This window comes from Artibeus jamaicensis, unplaced genomic scaffold, assembly GCF_021234435.1.
Source record: "Artibeus jamaicensis isolate MK-2021 breed Jamaican fruit bat unplaced genomic scaffold, CSHL_Jam_final contig_384, whole genome shotgun sequence".
Classification (NCBI taxonomy): Eukaryota; Metazoa; Chordata; class Mammalia; order Chiroptera; family Phyllostomidae; genus Artibeus; species Artibeus jamaicensis.
The window spans coordinates 8886874-8910798 of record NW_026521810.1 but is presented as its reverse complement, the minus strand read 5'-3'; the positions used below and the strand labels follow the sequence as shown (position 1 = coordinate 8910798).

The 23925-nt window shown below is 38.8% G+C and overlaps 1 protein-coding gene across 1 annotated transcript in view; it reads left to right on the top strand.

Moving 5' to 3' along the window:
- The window catches only part of TSGA10 (testis specific 10), a 139345-nt gene that overhangs the window by 10858 nt on the left and 104562 nt on the right, over positions 1-23925 (top strand). Inside the window, exons 2-4 of the mRNA XM_053664511.1 lie at positions 11406-11471; positions 12422-12589; positions 13165-13320. Coding sequence (XP_053520486.1) covers positions 12539-12589; positions 13165-13320 — 207 coding nt within the window. The 5' untranslated portion in view covers positions 11406-11471; positions 12422-12538. The remainder of the gene's footprint in view (positions 1-11405; positions 11472-12421; positions 12590-13164; positions 13321-23925) is intronic.

Here is a 23925-nt window from a genome sequence, read left to right as displayed (position 1 = left end):
TTATAGGAGCTCCTTTGTAGGTAACTAATTGCTTTTCCTTTGCAGCTTTTTAGATCCTCTCTCTTTTTTAAGTATATTTTATTAATTATGCCATTACAGTTGTTCTATTACCCCCCTTTATTCCCCTTCACCCTGCACACCCCCTCCCCCACCATTTCTTCCCCTTTAGTTTATGACTACGTGTCTCAAGTTCTTTAGATTCTATATTTCCCATACTATTCTTGCCTTCCCCCTATCTATTTTCTACCTACCATCTATGCTACTTATTTTCTGTACCTTCTCCCCCCTTCTCCTTCTCCCACTCCCCTGTTGCTAACCCTCCATGTGATCTTCATTTCTATGGTTCTGCTCCTGATCTAGCTGTCCTCTTAGTTTGCTTTTGTTTTAGGTGTGGTTCTTGATAACTGTGAGTTTGCTGTCCTTTCACTGTTCATCTTTTTTATCTTCTTTTTCTTAGGTAAGTCCCTTTAACATTTCATATAATAAGGGCTTGGTGATGATGAACTCCTTGAATTTGATCTTATCTGAGAAGCACTTTATCTGCCCTTCCATTCTAAATGAAAGCTTTGCTGGGTAGAGCAATCTTGGATGTAGGTCTTTGGATTTCATGACTTGGAATACTTCTTTCCAGCCCCTTCTTGCCTGTAAGGTCTCTTTTGAGAAATCCACTGACAGTCTGATGGGCACTCCTTTGTAGGTGACTGTCTCCTTATCTCTGGCTGCTTCTAGGATTCTCTCCTTCATTTTAATCTTGGCTAATGTAATGATGATGTGCCTTGGTGTGTTTCTTCTTGGGTCCAACTTCTTTGGTACTCTCTGAGCTTCCTGGATTTCCTGGAAGTCTATTTCCTTTGCCAGACTGGGGAAGTTCTCCTTTATTATTTGTTCAAATAAATTTTCCACTCATGGCTGTTCCTCTTCCCCTTCTGGTACCCCTATAATTTGGATGTTGGAACATTTAAAGATGTCCTGAAGGTTCCTAAGCCTCTCCTCATTTTTTTGAATTCTTGTTTCTTCATCCTTTTCTGTTTGGTCATTTTTTCCCTCCTTCTGGTCCACTCCTTTGATTTGAGTCCCAGTTTCCTTTCCATCACTATTAGTTTCCTGTGCATTTCCATTCATTTCAATTAGTTTAGCCTTCATATGTTCCTCTAATTTGTGACTAAAATCAACCAGTTCTGTGAGTATCCTGAGCACCTGTGTTTTGAACTGTGCATCTGAAAGTTTGGGTATTTCTTCGTTGCTTAGATTTATGGGCTCTGGGGCTCTGAGTTGTTCTTGAGCCATGTTTTGGTCTGTTCGTGCCTGTTAGGTATGAGGAGCGGAGCCTTAGTTTACCAGCGTGGGCCACCCGGGTCACTGGGTTGTGACACTGTATGTAGGGGCGAGGTCCTTTCTTTTTTTAATTTTTGGCATTTTAATTATTATGTGTCTTGGTGTGGGTGTCTTTGGGTTATCTCGTTTGGGACTCTCTGTGCTTTCTGAACTTGTGTGGCTTTTTGCTTTACCAAATTGAAGTTTTCTGCCATTGTATCTTCAAACAAGTTTTCTATCCCTTACTCTCTCTTCTCCTTCTGGTACCCCTATGATGCAGATGTGCAGATGTTGTTATGCTTGATGTTGTCCCAGAGGTCCCTTAGATTTTATTCATTTAAAAACATTTTCTCTCTTGGCTGTTGTAAATTGTGCTGCTATGAGCATTGGGGTACATAGGTTCTTTTGGATTGGTGTTTCAGCCAGAAGGGAAGGGGAGGGCATAGTGGGGGGAAGTATTTCAGGAACTACTATAAAGGACACATGGACAAAACCAAGGGGTAGGGTGGAAGCAAGCGAGGGAGGTGGGTTTGGCTGGGGTCAGGAGGAGTGGCAGGGGGGAAATGCAGACAACTGTAATTGAACAACAATAAAATAATTTAAAAAAAGAAAGAAAACTATGAGAACCAACATTTCTCTCTCTCTCTCTGATCTGCTTGGGTGCTTAATACTATCTTGTCCTCTAAATCATTGATTTGATCCTCTGCTTCATCTAATTTGCTGTTGATTTTTTCTGTGTATTCTTCATTTCAGATACTGTATTCTTCATTTCTGACTGGTTCTTTTTTATGGTTTCTGTGTCCCTTTTCATGCTAACTATCTCTTTGTTTAAATTCTCACTGAGATTATCCATTTTCCCCTAAGTTCCTTGAACATCCTTATACCAATTGTTTTAAACTCTGTATCTGGTATTTGGGTTGCTTCCATTTCATTTAATTATTTTTCTAGGGATTTCTCTTGTTTTTTTTCTTTTTCATTTGGGGAGTATTTCTTCATCTCCTCTTTTTGTTTGTGTGTGTTAGGTAGATCTGCTATGACACCCAAATTTGTTGTGATGACTTTTGGATGAAAGTATCTTATCTTCCAGGTAACCTGAACTCCATTCTCCAGGAATATTTATTGTAGGTTATGTACATCTTCCTGTTGTCATTGAATTTTGAATGTTATTGGCCCTTTTGTGGGTGGAGTTAACCATTCAGGCTGGCTGACTAAAAGGGTAAACCTCAGTTACCATATATGAGCTATTGTGCAGGGCCATCCCCCCTGAGGCAGAGTTTTCCCATCAGGGTCTGGTGCTTGCAGGAATCCCCCTTTCTGTGTGCTGCTTAGGTGGCTAGTTGAGTCTAACCCTGGTGTGGTCTGAAGCCCACCACTGTTTGTGTTGGTTTTGCTTCCACTTGGACAGGGTTCAGGTACAGGTTGATGTCAGACATTGTGTGTAACTGTTCTTGGGCTACCTGTCTGAAGCTACCACTCTGTTCTCTGTTTGTGGCTGTTTCTACTGGGCCTGGATATGTGTGGGAGAGGTCAATCTGTATATAATGGTCAGTTTCCTCCAGCTTAGAGTTATGGGCTGATCTGTAAAAGGCTGACATTCCCTGAGGTCCACCTCCACCTATCAACTACTCTGCCTGCTCCCGAGGTTGCCTGATCTTCTTCCAGAGCCTCCTGAAGAAATATTGTATAGTGGATTCTGGCTGACCACAAACCAAAGACTCTTCCACAGGTCGTGAGCTCAGTAGGATAGGACAAATGTAGTTGGGAGGACAAAGATAGTGGGTCCCCTACTATCCTTGGGGGTCACATAGGGTTCTTAATGAGGGGAAAGTGGCCCCTACTCCAGAGCCAAGCCACTTAGCTTCTTCCAGAATCTCCAACTCTATTTCTGCCAGGAGGGGCATGGGATAGGTTTATACCCATATATTGCATGCCCAATGCAAGAATAAGCTCACCCACCCTGGGTTCAGAGGGACATATCAAAAGGGTCTTCCATTGGGCATGATGCCAGCCCAGCCCCAAGGAGGGGGCTAAACTAAGCACATCATCCCCATCCAAGATAATAGCCCCCAAGGGACTTACAGTTTGAATGTCCCAGCTCTGAGCTGCTTTCCCTTTGCTCTGAAGAACTGAGTTCATTGGGGTGGGGTATCTGGTACTTGGAAGGGCTGATCCTAACAGTCTCTCACAGTCTCCCATTGAAAGTAGCACCTGCAAACCTGTGGGTAGGAGGCAGACACTTCTTCCTTATCCCAGTTAGCATGGGTTGAACTCACAGAGGGGATAGGAGTGGCCTCCAATATTCCCCTGCAATGTAGCCGCATATCCCAGCACCCACCTGTCTGGCCCATGGATAAAAGCTTCCCTGGGAAACACTCTTCAAAAGTTCCAGCTCTACATGGTATTTCAGTCCTCCCGTGTGGCTGAACTCAGCAGGACAGAGAGGGCCATGTGATTCAATGTGTGGAGAGAGGGTCACTGATGGGTGCTTGAGTTTGGAGAGACAAGCCCTCTTTCTAAGGCCACACAGTATGGTCACTGTCTGAGTTTCTGGCAGGAGCCTCCCCATAAAAGGAGGACCCTAAAAGTCACTACTGGTTACAGCCAGCAGATCCCTCTGCAGGGCCTGAGCACAGCAGAGTGGCTTCACCAGCAGTTAGGGGCCTGGTAGTACACTTCCCAGGCTGGTGCTATAACAATAGAGTGCTTGTCCCAGGGAAGGTGAGGTCTGGATCTCCCCGGTGGACTGAATCCCCGCTGATTTTCACCATGGGATGCTATGTGAGCTCCTCTTCTCATCTCTGTTGCTCTGGGATTGGATTCCTGCATGGGGTTGAGATCCCATGCTCCTGGAGGGAGGGAGTTTTGCAGCCACAGTATTCCTTCAGCTTCCCAATCACCACACCTGGCTATGGAGGCTAACCCTTTCCATATCTCCAGCCTTCTTACCCATCTCAATGTGGCTTCTTCTGTAAATCCTTGGTTATTATATTCAGTTCAGCTAGCTTTCAGTTGGTTATTCAGGTTGGTTGCTATATAATTTAGCTGTAAATCTGGTGTGGGGCCAGGAGCAGGTGAGTGTAGCTTTTACCTATTTAGGAGCCATCTTGGAATCTACTTTTAGTTATTTTTTAAAGGTCAGCTCTTTAAAGGGTAACTTCTTCCATTATTTATTCCATAAAAATGTTTTGAGTATTTCTATTGAGTTATCTATTACTATGTAACAAATTACCCCTAAACCTTAATGACTTTAAATGACAAACTTTTTATCTTGCAGTTTCAGTTTCAGCTTAGCTAAGTAGTTCTGAATCATGGTTTCTCAGGAAGTGCAGTAAGAGGACAATGGCTAGGAAGCAGTAATTGCTTGACTGGTATTGGAAGATTTGCTTTTAAAAAATTTTTTTTAAGATTTTATTTATTTATCTTCATAGGGGAAGGGAAGGAGAGAGGGAGAGAAACATCAATGTATGGTTGCCTTTCATGCATCCCCTGCTGGGAACTGGCCTGCAGGGAACCGGCCTGCAACCCAGGCACGTACCCTGACTGGGAATCGAACTGCGATTGTGCGGTTCGCAGACCCTCACTCAATCCACTGAGCTATACCAGCCAGGGCTAAAAATTTTTTTTTAAATTTAATTGTTGTTCAAATACAGTTTTCTGTCTTTTACTCCCATCCCAGCCCACCTCTCCCAGTGTTCCCCACCTCCCTCCCATTTCCACCCTTCTTAGTTGTTGTCCATGTGCTCTTTATACATGTTCCTGTGAATCTTTCCCCTTTTTCCCTGAAATTCCCTTTCCTCTCCCTTCTGGTCACTGTCAGCCTGTTCTCTATTTCAATGTCTTTGCTTGCTTGTTTGTTTTGTTGTTTAGCTTCCTGTTAAAGGTGAGATCATATGGTATTTGTCTTTCACTGCCTGGCTTATTTTACTTAGCATAATATTTTCCATTTACATCCATGCTGTTGCAAAGGGTAGGAGCCCCTTCTTTCTTTCTGCTGCATAGAATTCCATTGTGTAAATGTACCATAGTTTTTGGATCCATTCATGTACTGATCGGCACCTAGGTTGCTTCTAGCAGTTAGCTATGGTAAATTGTGCTGCTATGAACATTGGGGTACATAGGTTCTTTTGGATTGGTGTTTCAGGATTCTTAGGATATAATCCTAGCAGTGGAATTGCTGGGTCAAAAGGCAGTTCCATTTTGAGTTTTCTGAGGAAATTCCATACTGTTTTCCATAGTGGTTGAACCAGTCTGCAATCCCACCAACAATGGATTAGGGTCCCCTTTTCTCCACAACCTCTCCAACACTTGTTGTTTGTTGCTTTGTTTATGATGTCCATTCTGACCAGTGTGAAGTGGTATCTCATTATGGTTTTAATTTGCATCCCTCTGATAGCTAGTGATATTGAGCATCTTTTCATGTGTCTCTGGATCTTCTTTCTCCTTGGAGAAATGTCTGTTCAACTCCTTGGCCTACTTTTTAATTGGGCTACTTGTCTTCTTAGAGTGGAGTCATGTAAGTTCTTTGTATATTTTGCAGATTAAACCCTGTGTGAGGTATCATTGGCAAATATGTTTTCCCATATAGTTGGTTCTCTTTTAATTTTAATACTGTTCTCTTTAGCTGTGCAAAAGCTTTTTAATTTTGATGAGATCCCATTTGTTTATTTTTACCTCTATGTCCTTTGCTCTATCAGTAAAAACGGGGGCATATCAGTAAAAACGTTGCTGCATGAAATATCTGAGATTTTCCTGCCAGTGTTCTCCTCTGGGACTTTGATGGTGTCACGGCTTATATTTAAGTATTTTATCCACCTTGAATTTACTTTGGTGTATGGTGTAAGTTGGTGCTCAAGTTTCATTTTTTTTGTATGTAGCTGTTCAGTTCTCCAAACACCATTTGTTGAAGAGGCTATTTTTAGTCCGTTTTATGTTGCTGCCCCCTTAGTCGAATATTAATTGACTGTAGGGACTTGGGTTTATTTCTGGGCTCTCTATTCTTTTCCATTGGTCTATGTGCCTGTTTTTATGCCAGTACCAGGCTGTTTTGATTACAGTGGCCTTGTAATACAATTTGGTATCAGGTATTGTGATCCCTCCTACTTTGTTCTTCTTTCTCAAAATTGCAGCAGCTATTCAGGGTTGTTTATAGTTCCATATAAATTTTTGAAGTGTTTGTTCTATATCTGCGAAGTATGTCAAGATTTGCTTTTAAGATAACTTATGCAGATGACTCTTGGCTTTTGGCAGTAAGCCTCAGTTCCTTTCCAGGTAGACCTCTGCCTTGGGTTGTTTGATATATATATTTTTTGCAGTAGCAGGCTTCTCTCCAAGCCACTGATCCAGGAGAGACAGCAAGGAGGAATATGTTATGCCTGTAATGATCCAGACTCAAACGATTTTACCATCACTTCTACCACATCCTGTGTATTAAGTGTGAGTCACTAAGAATATAGCCCACACTTAAGGGAAGGGCAGTTAAGCTCCATTTTTTTGAAGGTAGAGATAGTCAGAATTTCTGGACATTTTAAAACTACCTCAACTATACATCTCCTTTTATCTTCTCATTTTGAGATGTTTATTGTTCATGTCTTAAAGAGTGTTTCCTAGATAAGAACACAATTTTTTTAAATATGAAAAAGCAGAATTACAATTTCACCATTACTATTTTCTTTATATAATTTATATTTTTAATTAACACAAGAGCCATTATTACACTGGATTGCTTGGAAGCTCCTGTCATTATTGTGACCTTTCTATATGATTAGGACAATCAAAACTATTTCAAAACCTACCATTTGGAAGGCAGAATAAAGCTTATTTAAATTTTAGCCCCCTCCCAAACACACACACACACACACACACACACACACACACACACACACACACACAGCATTACTCCCCATCTCTCTCCCTCCTTTATTTTTCTCTGTAGCACTTTCCTAATTTATCTATTTGTCACTCTACTCTGGCCACATCAGCTTGCTTACTAGTTCTTGAGATTTAGCAGACATCTTTTGCCTTCGGATGTGTCTTCTTCTGCCTGAAATGTTCTCCATTTTTTAAAGTATATTTTATTGATTATGCTATTATGGGGCCACATTTTTCCTGCTCTTTATCTCCCTCCATCCTGCACTTCCCCACCCTCCAGTATCCCCCCCATTTAGTTCATGTCCATGGGTCATATATATAAGTTCTTTGGCTTCTACATCTCCTATACTATTCTTAACCTCCCCCTGTCTATTTTGTACCTACCATTTATGCTTCTTATTCCCTGTTCATTTTTCCACCATTCTCTCCCCATCTTGTCCCTCCTGATAATTCTCCATTTCTATGATTCTGTTTCTTTTTTACTTGTTTGTTTCTGTTTTTGTTTTTAGTTTCAGTTGATAGTTGTGAGTTTGTTGTCATTTTACTATTCATAGTTTTGATTTTTTCTTAGATAAGTCCCTTTAATGTTTCATATAATGAAGCCTTGGTGATAATTAACTCCTTTAAATTGACATTATCTGGGAAACACTTTAATTTATCTGCTCTTCCATTCTAAATGATAGTTTTGCTGGATAGAGTAATCTTGGATGTAGGTCCTTGCCCTTTGTGACTTGGAATACTTCTTTCCAGCCCCTTCTTGCCTGCAGGGTTTCTTTTGTGAAATCAGCTGATTTCTCAAAACCTTTTGGGAACTTCTTTGTAGGTAATTGTCTTCTTTTTCTCTTGCTGCTTTTAAGATTCTCTCCTTATCTTTAATCGTGGGTAATGTAACTATGATGTGGTTGGTGTGTACTTCCTTGGGTCCAACTTCTTTGGGATTGTCTGGATTTCCTGGACTTCCTGGGAGTCTATTTCCTTTGCCAGACTAGGGAAGTTTCCTTTCATTATTTTTTTTAAATAGGTTTTCAATTTCTTGCTCTTCCTCTTCTCCTTTTGGCATCTCTCTGACTCAGGTATTAGAACATTTAAAGTTGTCCGGGAGGTTCCTAAGCCTCTCCTCATTTATTTGAATCCCTTTTTCTTCATTCTGTCCTGGTTGAATGTCTGTTTCTTCCTTTTGTTCCAATCATTGATTTGAGTCCCAGTTTTCTTCCTTGCACTGTTGGTTCCCCGTATATTTTTCTTTATTTCACTTTTACATAGACTTCGATTCTTCCTCTATTTTGCAACCATACTCAACCATTTCTGTGAGCATCCTGATTACCAGTGTTTTGAACTCTGCATTTGATAGGTTGTCTATCTCCTCATTGCTTAGTTGTTTTTCAGGATTTTAATCTGTTCTTTCATTTGGGCCATCTTTCTTTGTCTTGGTGCACTTGTTATGTTGTAAGGGGCAGGAGCTTAGGCATTCATCAAGGCAGAGCAACCCACTTTTTGTATTGTGGTGCTGCATGTGGGTGAGGGGTCAGAGAGGGAACTATGCCCCTTGCTTGGGTCTTGCCCCACTTTTAGTCACTTCCCTCACTTCCCACACATGTATTGTGCCCTTTCAGGTGCTGATTCCTGGGTGGGTGGTCTTGTGTACATTCTAGGATCCTATGGGCCCCTGCAACAGACTCTCCTGTGAGACCAGGAGTTTCTCCCATCACTGCAGCCCCCACAGGTTTTTACAGACAGAGGTTTTGAGTTTTAATTTTCCTGGTACCCTAGGTTACATGGTCTGTCATTTCCCTAGTTGTTCCCTCCCAGCTTGTTCCCACCCAAATGTGTGATATCCCAGTATGCCAGCCTCAGCCTTGCCTGCTCCTGTCTACCAGCTGCCACCATACTCTATGTCCTCTCCACCCCGGCTTCCTGTCTCTGCTCCTCCTACCAGTCTGGATGAATGTTTCTTTAACTCCATGGTTGTCAGATTTCCATACAATTTGACTTTCTGGCAGTTCTGGTTGGTTTTTGTTTTTAAATTAGTTGTTACCCTTCTTTTTGCTTGTGCGAGGAAGCAGAGTGTGTGTATCTATGCCTCCATTTTGGCTGGAAGTTCTCTCCCATATTTTTTACATGGTTGACTCCCTCCTTCCTTTAAGTCTGTGCTCAAAGGACTCCTTTCAATGAGGACTTCCCCAATAACCCTATTTAAGATTCTAAACTGCCCTTCATAAACATCCCCAGTCTCCTTAACTCTGCTTTTTTTTCTGTTTTGCTATATAATTTATTTGTTAGGTTTATTTATTTTTATTGTCTACCCAGCTGGAATATAAGGTCCCCAAAGCAAGGGGTCTTGGTGTATTTTGTTCACTTTTTGATATGTCAAGTGCTTAGAACAGATGTAAATGCTCATTATATATTTTTGGGATGATACAACCACTATCTGACATATTTTACCCAGTATCTTTTGTTTTTCTCTTTTCAACTAGAATGTCAGCTCCATGAGATTAGAGGTTTTTTTCTGTTCTATTCACTGCTATACCTAGCATATAACAATTGCCTGACATTGTTAGGCATATAGTAGATTCTTATTAAACAATTGTCAAATAAATGAACATGCTGGGTTAGCATGCTTTCTTTTGTGATGGTTATAATTTTGTTTTTCTGAGTAGAATTAGCATTATGTTTTAAAATATTTTTAATTTTTTTTTTTAGAGAGGGGAAGGGAGGGAGAGAGAGGGACAGAAGCATCAGTGTGTGGTTGCCTCTTGTATGCCCCCTACTGGGGACCTGGCCCGCAACTCAGGCTTGTGCCCTGACTGGGAATCAAACTGGCAACCCTTTGGTTTGCAGGCTGGCACTCAATCCACTGAGCCACACCAGCCATGGTGCATTATGTTTTTTATATATGAAGTAATACATATCTATTATTAAAAATTTCATTCTATATCAAATGACATCTACTGTAATCATACCTTGCTATAACTAGATATAATTCATCTTCCTCAGTTTATATATTAGTTTTTGTCCATTTGTATCTAAGATATATATATATATGTATATATATATAGGTGTGTGTGTGTAAATTTATTTTTTATGAGAATGCATCATATGAAATAAAATTATGCTAATTTAGCATGGACATCTTAACACATAATTTAATGTGTATCAATTTTAAATATTTTATTATAGTATAAATTAAAGCATTGAAAATTGTTCACTCAAATAACTATACATAAGCTTATCCAACTGTACATAAGTTTTGTGTCATACCATAACATCCCTTAATATTTCACAAAAATATGACTGCCTGAGAAATCTTAGAAAAGTACTTTGGTCAAAAGAACAAATGAGGTGCAATAATTACATAGTATATTTAAAATATAGTACATTTAAAACTTTACTTCAAATTAGTACATTTTGGTTCAGAATATGAAGGAGAGGTTTATGCATTGAGAAATAAATTTATGAGACTAATTTGCCTGCTTTTAGCCAAGAGCTTTACAGCTTTGCAAAAAACAGTCACTGCCTTCTAGGAACATATGATTTAGTTATATTCTAAGTATATAACTATTGGTCACTATATTATAAGTCTTGGTGTGTTTGACATTATAAATCTGATACAAAAAGTTTTTGTGGGCTGGATTGAACTGAACTATTAAAAGAATTCAGAGGAAAAGACAATTACTTTTGACAATGATGATTTAGGAAAACTTTAAAAATCCTAGTCATTCTTTTATTTCTTCCCCATATCATCTTCAGGATTATAGTTAGTATTGACATTTTTTCAGTGTGTGGGGAGTAATTTGGTAAAATATGATCAATATAATAAAAACATTAGATAATTTAAAGCAGGATGTCCAAACTTTTGGCATCTCTGTGCCACACTGGAAGAAGAAGAGTTGTCTTGGGCCACACATTAAATACATTACAACACATAATCACAAAAAATCTCATAATGTTTTAAGTAAATTTTGATTTTGTATTGGGCTGCATTCACAGCCATCCTGGACCACAGGTTGGACACCCTTGATTTAAAGGAACTGTTATATTTCATCCTAGGTTCTTTTATTATTAAAGGCAGGCAAACATAAAGAGGTAGAGTATCTTTTCTCTTATAAAATATTCACTGTCTGCATATTTTTATTTTTAATTGGCTTACTTTTGATGCTCTCTTTCCCGTTAAATCAGTTTAAACATTTAAAATCCAAATTAAAATATTCTGGCTTGATTTTCAGATTGAACTCATTTGCCAGCAAAATAATATAATAGTATTGGAAGATACAATAAAAAGACTTAGATCTGTAAGTACATGTTTCTTAAATATATGTTAAGGAATAATTTTATTTTGTTAGTATATTAAAACTATAAAAATTGTACATATCTTTTGACTCTCATGAACATTATGAACAATAAAAAATATTTGTGTTCTAAAATCAGCCCTCTCTGTTTTGTGAACAAGGGTACTCCCATATGTAAGAGCAATGGTATTCTTGCTCCATTTCATCATTACTCCTTTCTCTCCTAGAGGTGGAAGAACTTTTAGTTGGCTTTATTAATGCCCTTAGTTGTTCATTGATTTAATGTGATAACTGTGAGTAATTTAATTCTCAAAATGTAATATATACTTGTCTACACATTAACTGTTATTCTTCTTAGTAACAAATATCTGTATGTCAATTTTTGTTGTTTAATTCTTTATCTAACAATGTAAAATGAAAACTGCTCTAGTTAGACATTTTAATCTTATTATTTGAAATATTTGAAATATCTTGTCTGTAAGTATGTTATTTCTTCTCAGTATAACATTGGTAAAATAAATGTTTCTAAATTAATGTGAATGGGAATGCACTTGAAAGTTCATATGGTGAATATCCAGCATTCATTTAATTTATTAATTCTTTGAGGAATTACTGAACAAAACTTAGATGCTTTACTCTAAGTAAATTAAATTTATTTTGATTTGTAACTAGATCTGTGGACATTTTTGGCTTCTGAAATTTCTTTACCATTCTTTCTTCAAAATTATTGAGTAAATTTAAGGATAATTTTAGTTAACTAAAAATAGAGAACATTCAGAAATGCTAGAAATTAAATATATCTAACTGCTTTTTAAAAGTATTATTTTTTTAAAGTTATTTTTAAAACACCACATTTATTATATTTAAGGATCCTGTTTGTGTTCAACTTCATATAGAAAATGATGATGTAGTTTAGCTTGAAATAATGGCCTAATTTTTTCCTCCCTGGCAAGATAATTTTAGATACTGAAAAAGCACAAAATAAATCTCCTTCCAGACTTGATTCCTTTGTCAAGACTTTAGAAGCAGACAGAGATTACTACAAGAGTGAAGCTCAAAATTTGAGAAAGATGATCAGAAGTAGATCTAAAAGTCCCAGACGCCCATCTCCATCTTCCCGGGTAGGTTTTGGAAAGTTATAAATTATTGGAGTTTGTTGCTCAAACACTGACTTTTATTCTTTGATTTACCTGGAAATAATTCAAGCTGATTGGCATGAATTGGTATATCAAAGAGATTGGGAGACAGAGGTCTGTCTGATAGACACTGGATCATTGAAACTGGTTCTTTATCCCCAGCATTAGTCATAGTTGGGGGTTAGTCAAAAATATATGGAGCAATTTGGGATGAAGCTTTTTAAAAGAGAGGTGCTTTTGGCTTGGGATAGGTATCTCAGTTGGTTAGAGCATCATCCCAATATGTCAAGGTTGCAGGTTTGATCTCCGGTCAGGGCACATACAAGAATCAACCAATGAATGCATTAATAAATGGAACAACAAATTCTCTCTCTTTCCCCCACCTCTCCCCACACCATTTCCTCTCTCTAACTACAATCAATAAATTAAAAAAATTATGAAAGGTGATTTTTAAACCTTTTTTCATCATTTTCTTTATGTAGTCATGTACTGCCATCAGTAGCACTTTTCTGTTCATACTATGTGTCAAAAAATTCAAATTTCTTATATAATAATTTTAGGTTACAAACTGTGATGTAGAGCTTTTGAAGACAACAAGAGACCGTGAAGAACTTAAATGCATGCTGGAAAAATATGAGCGTCATTTGGCAGAAATTCAGGGTAATGTCAAGGTTCTTACATCTGAGAGAGACAAGACCTTTCTTCTTTATGAACAGGTAAACTTGTTTATAAGAAAATAAAATATTTAAGTAATAACAGTTAATTTTAGAGATATATTATTCTTTAGGTATGCTTAAATCTGCGAATCAAGTTAATTTTAATACCATTTGGGAGTACCTTTGTTCTTAAGGTATTTTTAATGAAGTGTAATATATTAATACAGTGTAGGTGTACACATACATGTATTGTCCCCATTCCCATAAAAGGACATATACACGCATAGAAATAGTATGATTTTTGGAATAGTATGAAATGGGGAAAATGTTAAATGGAAGGATGTGGTGAGTTCAAGGTAAACATTTAAGTTTGGGGATTAAAAAATACTAACTTATCATTTTGATGTACTATCAATCACTAAGAAATTGTCATATAATTTGTTTAATTTCAGAGAGTAAAATCAACTTGTAGTTTATCTCTATTTTTAGCTTAAAATTAAAGCTCTTATTACCCAAGTACTTCCTTTACTTAGCAAACATTGAACCCCATATATTATGAACATAATTTATTTTTTATATTTTTTATTATATTTATTATATTCTCTTTTTTATAATAAATTTTATTTAGTTACTTTTCAAGTACATTTTTTTATCTATTTCTCCCATCCCACCCCCCACCCTGTCTCCCCCCTCCCTCCAATTTCCCCTCCCCCAGTCCTCATCCCTGTGTCTTTCATACTTGTTCCTCAAAATCCCTCCCCCTTTTTCCCCTTAAATTCCCTTCCCCCTTCCCTCTGGTCGCTGCCCACTTGTTCTCTATTTCAGTGTCTTTGTTTTTATTCTGTTTGCTTGTTTGTTTTATTCTTTAGCTTCCTGTCAAAGGTGAGATCATATGGTATTTGTCTTTCAATGCCTGACCTATTTCACTCAGCATAATGCTTTCCAGTTCCATCCATGTTGTTGCAAAGGGTAGTAGCTCCTTCTTTCTCTCTGCTGCATAGAATTCCATTGTGTATATGTACCACAATTTTTGGATCCATTCATTTACTGATGGGCACCTAGGTTGCTTCCAGCTCTTGGCTATTATAAATTGTGCTGCTATGAACATTGTGGTGCATAGGTTCTTTGAAAATGATGTTTTAGGATTCTTGGGGTATAATCCTAGCAGTGGAATTGCTGGGTCAAAAGGCAGGTCGATTTTTATTTTTCTGAGAAAATTCCATACTGTTTTCCATAATGGTTGTACCAGTCTACAATCCCACCAACAGTGAACTAAGGACCCCTTTTCCCCACAACCTCTCCAACATTTGTTGTTTGTTGCTTTGTTTATGATAGCCATCCTGACTGGTGTGAAGTGGTATCTCATTGTGGTTTTAATTTGCATCTCTCTGATAGCTAACGATATTGAGCATCTCTTCATGCATCTCTGAATGTTCTGTATGTCCTCCTTGGAGAAGTGTTTGTTCAAGTCCTTTTCCCATTTTTTAATTGGGTTGGGTGTCTTCTTAGAATGGAGTCGTGTAAGTTCTTTGTATATTTTGGAGATTAAACCTTTGTCTGAGGTATCATTGGCAAATATGTTTTCCCATACAGTTGGTTGTCTTTTTAATTTAATACTGTTTTCTTTAGCCACACAGAAGCTTCTTATTTTGATGAGATCCCATTTGTTTATTCTTTCCTTTATATTCCTTGCTCTAGGGGACATATCCGTAAAAATGTTGCTGCGTGGAATATCTGAGATTTTCTTGCCAGTGTTCTCCTCTAGGACTTTAATGGTGTCACGGCTTATATTTAAGTCTTTTATCCACCTTGAATTTATTTTGGTGTATGGTGTAATTTGGTGCTCAAGTTTCATTTTTTTGCATATGGCTGTCCAGTTCTCCCAACACCATTTGTTTAAGAGGCTGTCTTTACTCCATTTTATGTTACTACCACCTTTGTCAGATATTAATTGACTGTAGAGAGTTGGGTTGATTTCTGGGCTCTCTGTTCTGTTCCATTGGTGTATGTGCCTGTTTTTATGCCAGTACCAGGGTGTTTTGATTACAGTGGCTTTGTAGTACAGTTTGATATCAGGTATTGCGATCCCTCCTACTTTGTTCTTCTTTCTCAAAAGAGCAGCTGCTATTCGGGCTTGTTTATGATTCCATATACATTTTTGAAGTGTTTGTTCTATGTCTGTGAAATATGCCATTGGTACTTTAATAGGTATTGCATTGAATCTGTATATTGCTTTGGGTAGTATGGACATTTTGATGATGTTAATTCTTCCAATCCATGAACAAGGTATATGTTTCCATTTGTTTGTGTCTTCCCTGATTTCTTTCTTCAGTGCTGTGTAGTTTTCTGCATACAGGTCTTTTACCTCCTTGGTTGGGTTTATTCCCAGATATTTTATTTTTCTTTTTGCTACATCGAATGGGATTTTTTCCTTGATTTCTGTTTCTGCTGATTCATTGTTTGTATACAAAAATGCCTTTGATTTCTGGATATTGACTTTGTATCCTGCTGTTTTGCCAAATTCATTAATTAGTTTGAGCAGTTTTTGGGTAGAGTCTATAGGATTTTCCATGTACACTATCATGTCATCTGCAAACAGTCACAGTTTTGTTTCCTCCTTTCCTATTTGGATGCCTTTTATTTTCTTTTCCTGCCTGATCGCTGTGGCCAAAACTTCTAATACTATATTGAATAGAAGTGGTGAAAGTGGACATCCTTGTCTTGTTCCTGATCTTAGTGGAAAAGCTTTTAGTTTTTTCCCATTGAGCATGATATTGGCCGTAGGTCTCTCATAAATGGCCTTTATTATATTGAGGAATGCTCCCTCTATTCCCACTTTGCTGAGTGTTTTTATCATAAATGGGTGTTGTACCTTATCAAAAGCTTTTTTCCGCATCTATTGATATGATCATGTGGTTTTTGTCTTTGCTTTTGTTTATGTGATGAATTACATTTACAGATTTGCGAATGTCGAACCATCCTTGCAGACCTGGGATGAATCCCACTTGATCATGGTGTATAATCTTTTGGATATATTGTTGGATGCCATTTGCCAATATTTTGTTGAGGATTTTAGTGTCTATGTTCATCAGCGATATTGGCCTGAAGTTTTCTTTCTTTGTTGTATCTCTATCTGGTTTTGGAATTAGGATGATGCTGGCTTCATAAAAGGAGTTAGGGAGTTTTCCATCCTTTTGGATTTTTTGGAATAGTCTGTGAAGAATGGGGGTTAGCTCTTCCTTAAATGCTTTGTAGAATTCTCCTGTGAACCCATCTGGTCCGGGGCTTTTGTGTGATGGGAGTTTTTGGATTACTGCTTCAATTTCTTTTGCTGTTATTGGTCTATTCAGGTGTTCTACTTCTTTTTCATTGAGTTTTGGGAGATTATGTTTTTCTAGAAATGTGTCCATTTCCCCTAGGTTCTCAAATTTCTTGGCATACAGTTCTTCATAGTAATTTCTTACAATCCTTTCTATTTCTGTGGTATCAGTTGTAATCTCTCCTGTTTCATTTCTGATTTTGTTTATGTGTGTCCGTTCCCTTCTTTTCTTGATGAGCCTACTTAAAGGCTTGTCTATTTTGTTTATCTTTCCAAAGAACCAACTCCTGGATTCATTGATCCTTAGAATTGTACTTTTAGTCTCTATGTCATTTAGTTCTGCTCAGATCTTAGTTATTTCCTTCCTTCTACTTGCTTTGGGCTGTTTTTGTTGTTGTTCCTCGAGTTCTTGCAGGCGTAGTGTAAGGTCGTTTGTTTGAAATGTTTCTGTTTTCTTTAGGTAGGCCTGTATTGCTATAAACTTCCCTCTCAGGACTGCCTTCGCTATGTCCCATAAGTGTTGGGTTGTTGTGAGATCGTTTTCATTTGTTTCCAGAAACTTTTTGATTTCTTCCCTAATTTCATTCTTGACCCACTCATTGTCTAATAGCATACCATTCAGTCTCCATGATTTTGGGTGTTTTGGGTTTTTTCCTTTGGGGTTGGTTTCCAGTTTCAGTCCCTTGTGGTCAGAGAAAATGCTTGGTATGATTTCAGTATTCTTGAATTTGTTGAGGCTCCTTTTGTGTCCTATCATGTGGTTTATCTTTGAGAATGTTCCATGTGCATTTGAAAAGAATGTGTAATTAGCTTCTTTGGGGTGAAGAGCTCTGTATATATCAGTTAGGTCCATTTCATCAAGGGTGTTGTTTAATGCCACAATGTCTTTGTTGATATTTTGTTTGGAAGATCTGTCCATTTTTGATAGTGGGGTGTTAAAATCCCCCACTATAATTGTGTTGCTGTCTATATCTTTGTTGAATTCCTCTAAGATTTTCTTTATATATTTTGGTGCTCCTATGTTTGGTGCATATATATTTATGATGTTAATGTCTTCTTGGTGGATTCTTCCCTTGAGTATTATGAAGTGACCTTCTGGGTCACTCTTTATGGCTCTTTTTTTGAAGTCTATTTTGTCTGATATGAGAATTGCTACCCCAGCTTTTTTTTCTTGTCCATTTGCTTGGAAAATTTGTTTCCAGCCTTTCACTTTTAGTCTGTGATGGTCTTTTGTCCTGAGGTGGGTCTCTTGTAGGCAGCATATGTGTGGGTCATACTTTCTTATCCATGACGCTATTCTGTGTCTTTTGATTGGAGCATTTAATCCATTTACATTTAAGGTTATTATTGATAGGTACTTATTCATTGCCATTTTTGTACCTGTGTTCCTCTCTGTCTGTCTCTTTTCCTTCCTTTCCTTAAAGCAGACCTTTTAGTATTTCTTGTAGAGCTGGCTTGGTGGCAGCAAATTCTTTGGTGGCAGCTCTTGTAGAGCTGGCTTGGTGGCAGCAAATTCTTTTAGACTTCTTTTGTCTTGGAAGCTCTTTATTTGGCCTTCTATCTTGATTGAGAGCCTTGCTGGGTAAAGTAGCCTTAGTTGTAGGCCTCTGTTTCTCATTACTTGGAATATTTCTTGCCATTCTCTTCTTGCTTGGAGTGTTTCCATTGAGAAGTCAGTGGCTAATCTTATTGGGACTCCCTTGTATGTTATTTCTTTTTTCTCCCTTGCTGCCTTTAAGATTCTCTCTTTGTCTTGGAATTGTGCCATTTTAATGATGATGTGTCTTGAAGTGGGCCTCTTTGGGTTCCTCTTGAATGGGACTCTGTGTGATTCCTGGATTTGTGTGACTTTTTCTTTTATCAAATTAGGGAAATTTTCTCTCATTATTCTTTCAAATATGTTTTCTATCCCTTGTTCTTCTTCTTCTCCTTCTGGTATTCCTATTATTCGGATATTATTACGTTTCATATTGTCTTGCATTTCTCTTAATCTCTCTTCATTCTTTCTGAGCCTCTTTTCCCTTTCCTGTTCTTTCTGTGAGATGGTTCCTACTTTGTCCTCTAATTCACTAATCCTATCTTCTGTTTCATCTATCCTATTTTTAATGCTTTCCACTGTGTTTTTTAATTCAGAAATTGTATTCTTCATTTCCTCTTGGCCCTTGCTAATAATTTCCATTTCCTTTTTCATGTTGATATAGTTCACAGTGAGATCATTATGGCTCCCCTGTAGTTTCTGGTAGCTGATTGTGAGCTCTTTGAACTTCCTGATAACCATTGCTTTGAATTCAGTATTTGATAGTTGACTTGCCTCTATTTCATCTAACATTCTTTCTGAGGATTCCTCCTTTCCTTTCATTTGGGGATTGTTTCTTTGTCTTCCCATTGTTTGTGAGACTCTTCTTGTTAGCCTCAGCTTCTTAGATTAATCTGTTTTGACACCCTGGGTTTATGGTGTGAACTTTTGTGGTGGAATGCCTGTGAATTTCAGTGGTGCAGTCTCTTTTGGTTATCCTGTAGTTCTCTGCTTCCACCTACTCAAATATGCAGCAACTTTTGGCTTCTCTCCTACAGCAATGTGCAATTTGTCTCTCTGACTCTACTATTGGGAGGCCTCTTCTATGGGTCCAGCTCTGGTCTTTTCATATTTTCAAGTTGATTGTGTCTCTTGTGGGTAAAAGAAAGAAATGACAAGGAAAGAAATAAAAGGAAGAAAGAAAAAAATGGTAGGGGAATGTAAGAAAGAACAGTAAGTTTAGAAAGAAAAGAAAAAGAAATAAAACAAAATCTGGGAAAAGAGGACAAAAGTATGGAAAGATGAAACAGTAATAAATTTTAGAAGAAATAACAGATTACTTTAAAAAAGCAAAAAGATAAAGAAAAGGAATGGAGAAGGAAGAAAGGTAAAAAAAAAGAAAGAATAAAAATAAAATAAAGTAAAAAACAAACAAACAAAAAACCCCCCCAAAAAACAGAAAAAACGCACAAACAAAAATGATCTCTCAAAAACAACATCAGAAAAGGAAATGTCACTTGTTGGCTTCAAACTAGCCAAACCGGTTTTTCTGGTTGCAGTTGGCTGAGGGTCGATTGTTGTGATTTTTTTCCGCCAGCCCCTCTCAGGATCCAGACACTTGGCGCCTCTCCCCAGCTCCCTACAATGGGGAACTAGGACTTCCTCACAGCGCTCCCCTCCCAGGGGTTACCGCCATAGGCTGGTTTGCTGTGTTTGCAGGCACCTGCACCGGCTTAGTTGCCTAGTTCCCTCGGGATTGAGCACAGACCTGCCCCCGTTCAGTTGGGAAGCCCCAGGCCCTCTGCCCAATCCTCGGCTCACTGCCAAGCTGGGTGTGAAGCAGACCAGGCTGCCGTGTCTACTGGATTCAGAGCCCCAGGCTGCACCTCTGAGTTCTCTTGGGCTGGCAACCACAGAGTCCTTGGTTGGGGCCCTTTATTTTCCGCACCCTCTCTGCAAACGCTATCAAAAGAGTCTCTCCTGGCACCCCACCTTGCTTGGCCAGAAAGGGAGGGGGTTGAGGGTCTCAGCTCTTTTCCCAGGACCCCTCAGTGCCAGGGGCTTCCAGATAGTCTGAGAAGGGTGGACTGGAAGCCGGGAGCCGATCTGAGGACTGGGTGCCGACCCAGAAACTCTGTGCGCATGTCGCGGCATACTGCGTGGTATGTATCCCTTCTGCTCCTGTGTTTGTCTGGGTCCCCTGGCCAACCTCTGCCAAAAAAAAAAAAAAAACCTAGGGATGGAGCAGCACCACGCCGGGCGCTGGACCCAGAACTGTGTGCAGGCTGAAATTTCTTCCACACCTCTTTGCCTGGGCCACTCGGCCTGCCCGGCAGAAAAATCCCAGGGAGGGAGCCGTCGGGGTGCTGAACGCTGTCCCAGGCGCCATTAGGCACTCTCCCAGACACAGTTCCCACCAGGCGCTGGACCTCCGAGCTACGCACAGACTGAAATCACCTCTGCTCCCCTCTGGTTGGGCCAGTTGGCAGGCCCCCAGTCCAAAAATCTTAGGGAGGGAGCCGTCTTGGCGCTGAAGGCTGTCCCAAGCCGCTGGGCTCTCGCCACTGGGCGCTGGTTCCCCTACCCTGCACCGGCTGTTTCTCCCTGCTCAATCCCAGAGACTACTGTACTGCTGCTGTCTCCCTACCGTCTGGTTCCTCCGTGACCGATGAGGTTTCTGGTCTCTTATTTTCATATATGCTTGGCAACTGCTGGCTTGCTGGCCTCACCTCCCTGAACATAATTTATTTAAAAATATCACATTTTATTAAGAATTACAGCAACTTTGTGCAGGGTTATGGGGCTGCTACTCTAAGAGAAAAAAAAATGATAAGAGGCAGACACTTTTTTTTGTTAAGTTTTAAAATTCACCTTAGTTAGTGAATTTTATTTTAGTGTGAAGTCAAGCTTAATCATTTGTTTTTTAATAACTAAAGTGACTTTGGATACCATAATTATATGGCCTATTTGCTTCATTTTATATATGAGAAGGCAGGTCTGATAAGGTTAAACAATTTGCTCAAGTTCAGCAGGTTTCAGAGTCTTGAGTTTCTGACTCCTATTTGCACCTCCTCTTTGTTATTTAATTAAGCTTGTTGAAGATGAATTGGCCCTTGTGGAAATGGGTCAATCTAGACATATATCTTAATATGTAAGACAAATGCCCAGTGTATGCTATGTCATAGCATGGAATCCTTTTGGTTAAATCAGAATACTGTTTTCTTCACACTCTAACCTCAGTGTTGTTAATTTCTTCTCCTTCTTATAATGTGATTTTATTTTACTTAAAAATTTAAACATTAAATTAGCTATTTAATGGATAATACATGCTATCTCTTCTATAATTAGCTTTCTTGTTTTTAATTTGAACAGTTTAAATATCAACTACCACTTCTAAGTGTGTGGGGTGATTAGTTTGCTTTGATTAGAGTCCCCTGGTGTCTGTGTCTGTGCCATGAAACCTGAGTCAATGTACATGTACATGATTTAGGACCATAACTGCTAAGGGGCAGGAAAGTCCTATGTACATAAGTGTAAGATATGAGACTATTTTACTGAAACCTATGCCTTGTAAATCCTGCACTAGCATATAGTATAAGTTAGTGATTTTCAAATTTTTACCATATGCCTTTTCTTTGGACAATTTTTATTGAGATTTGAAGTATAGAATAGTTTATTAGAAGCTATTGTGATTCACCTCACTTCCTCATCAAGCTGTGGAGTACCATGGAACACAGTTTAAAAACATTTGGAGACATTCTTTTCTGTTTGTCATTGAGTTGGGGAGATAAAGTATAATGTCTTGTATTCATTTTTTTGTTATTTTACAATAAGTAGTCTAGAAGATATTGTATAAGTAAAATAAATGGGTATTTTTATTTAGAGTGATCTAGAAAATCTTGGCTAAACATTGTAGAGTTTGAGTCCTGAGGGATGGGTGAATGGGGTGTGTTGTGACCATTCAAGGCCTAAGAGGTTCATGGAATTTGGGCAGATGGGAAAATATTCATGGAGCCGTTGGGATATCAGACATGCCTTCATTCATGGGTGGGCTAGCCACACACTCTGCAAGCTGCATGTCTCTCTGCATATCTCTGTATGGCACATGTTGTGACCCTTGATCCTTAGCATGGCATCCAGCAGGGAACCCCTAGCCCCTCTTAAGCACTGGAACAAACAAAGGCAGTAACCACCCCCCCCAAAAAAAACTATATAACATAGCCTAATTCTGTGCATGCGAGCCCACTTCATGTTATAGGATAAGTTTATTAGACCCAGCCTCAAGACTGTGAGAAAAATATGAGCAGGCCCTACTTATCAGGCCCCTTCAAGGCTATGGGAACACTGCTTCCTTTAGTCACCCAGACATCTAGGTGAGAAAGCCAGATTGCCTCCACTTACCCTACATGGGGTTTCTATTACCTTCCAAGTGATAAGAAGGAACATTCCAGAGTAAAGGAGTGATGTGAGGCAAATGGTAAAAGCAGAAAAATCAGCAGATAAGTGGATCCATTGAAGACTGGAATCAGAGGTTCTGGCCAAGGTGGAGGTGTAGGTAGAAACACTTTGCTTCCTTGCACAACCCAAAGAAGGATAAAAACCAATTTGGAAAAAATAAACAACCAGAACTTCCAGAAAATCAAACTGCATGAACTCTCACAACAAAGGAATTAAAGGAACATTTATCCAGACAGGTAAGAGGGGTGAAGATGGGCAGTCAGGGCGGAGAGGACACATGGCAAGGCACTGAACCGTGTGGGCAAGGCAGGGACTGGTGACCAGGAAACTAAAGACTCAAAACCTCTAGTGGTAAAATCCTGTGGAGATTGTGAAGGTGGAAGAAACTCCCAATTTCACAGGACAGTTTGTTGGAAAGACCCCCAGGGGCCTAGAACATACACAAACCCACCCACCTGGGAATCAGAACCTAAAAGGGCGCAATACACTTGTGGGAAGTGAGGGAACTGCCAGAAGAGTTCCCTCTTCTGAGCTGAGTGAGAGAGCAAGGAGCATTGTTCTCTCTCTGACCTCTCCCACATAGTACCACAATGCAGCAAAGAGGGTTGCCCTATGCTGGTGCATACCCAAGGCTCTGCTCCTTACAGCACAACAGGTGCACCAAGATAAAGAAAGATGGCCCAAATGAAAGAACAGATCAAAAATCCTGAAAAACAGCTTAGCAACAAGGAGATGGACAACCGAGTTGACTCAGAGTTCAAAACACTGATAATCAGGTTGCTCAAGAATTAATTGATCTTGGTCACAAAATAAAGGAAGAAATGAAAGCTATACAAAATGAAATAAAAGAAAATATACAGAGAACCAAAATTGAAGGAAAGGAAACCAAGACTTGAATCAATGATTTGAAATAAGAGGAAGAAATAAACATTCAACCAGAACAGAATGAAGAAATAAGAATTCAGAAAAATGAGAAGAAGCTTAGAAACTTCTGGGACAACTTTAAGCACTCCAACATCTGAGTCATAGGGGTGCCAGAAGGAGAAGAGGAAGAACAAAAAAAAAAAAAAGGAAAACTTACTTGAATGAATAATGAAGGAGAACTTTCCCAATCTGGCAGAGGAAATAGACCTCCAGAAAGTTCAGGAAGCCTCTCAGAGAGTTCCAAAAAATTGGACTGAAGGAGAAACACACTAAGGCATATCATAGTAAAATTACCCAAGTTTAAAGATAAAGAGAGAATCTTAAAAGCAGCAAGAGGAAAGGAGAGAGTTACTTAGAAAGGAGTTTCCATAAGACTATCAGCTGATTTCTCAAAAGAAACCTTACAGTCAAGAAGGGGCTGGAAAGAAGTATTTGAAGTCATAAAAGG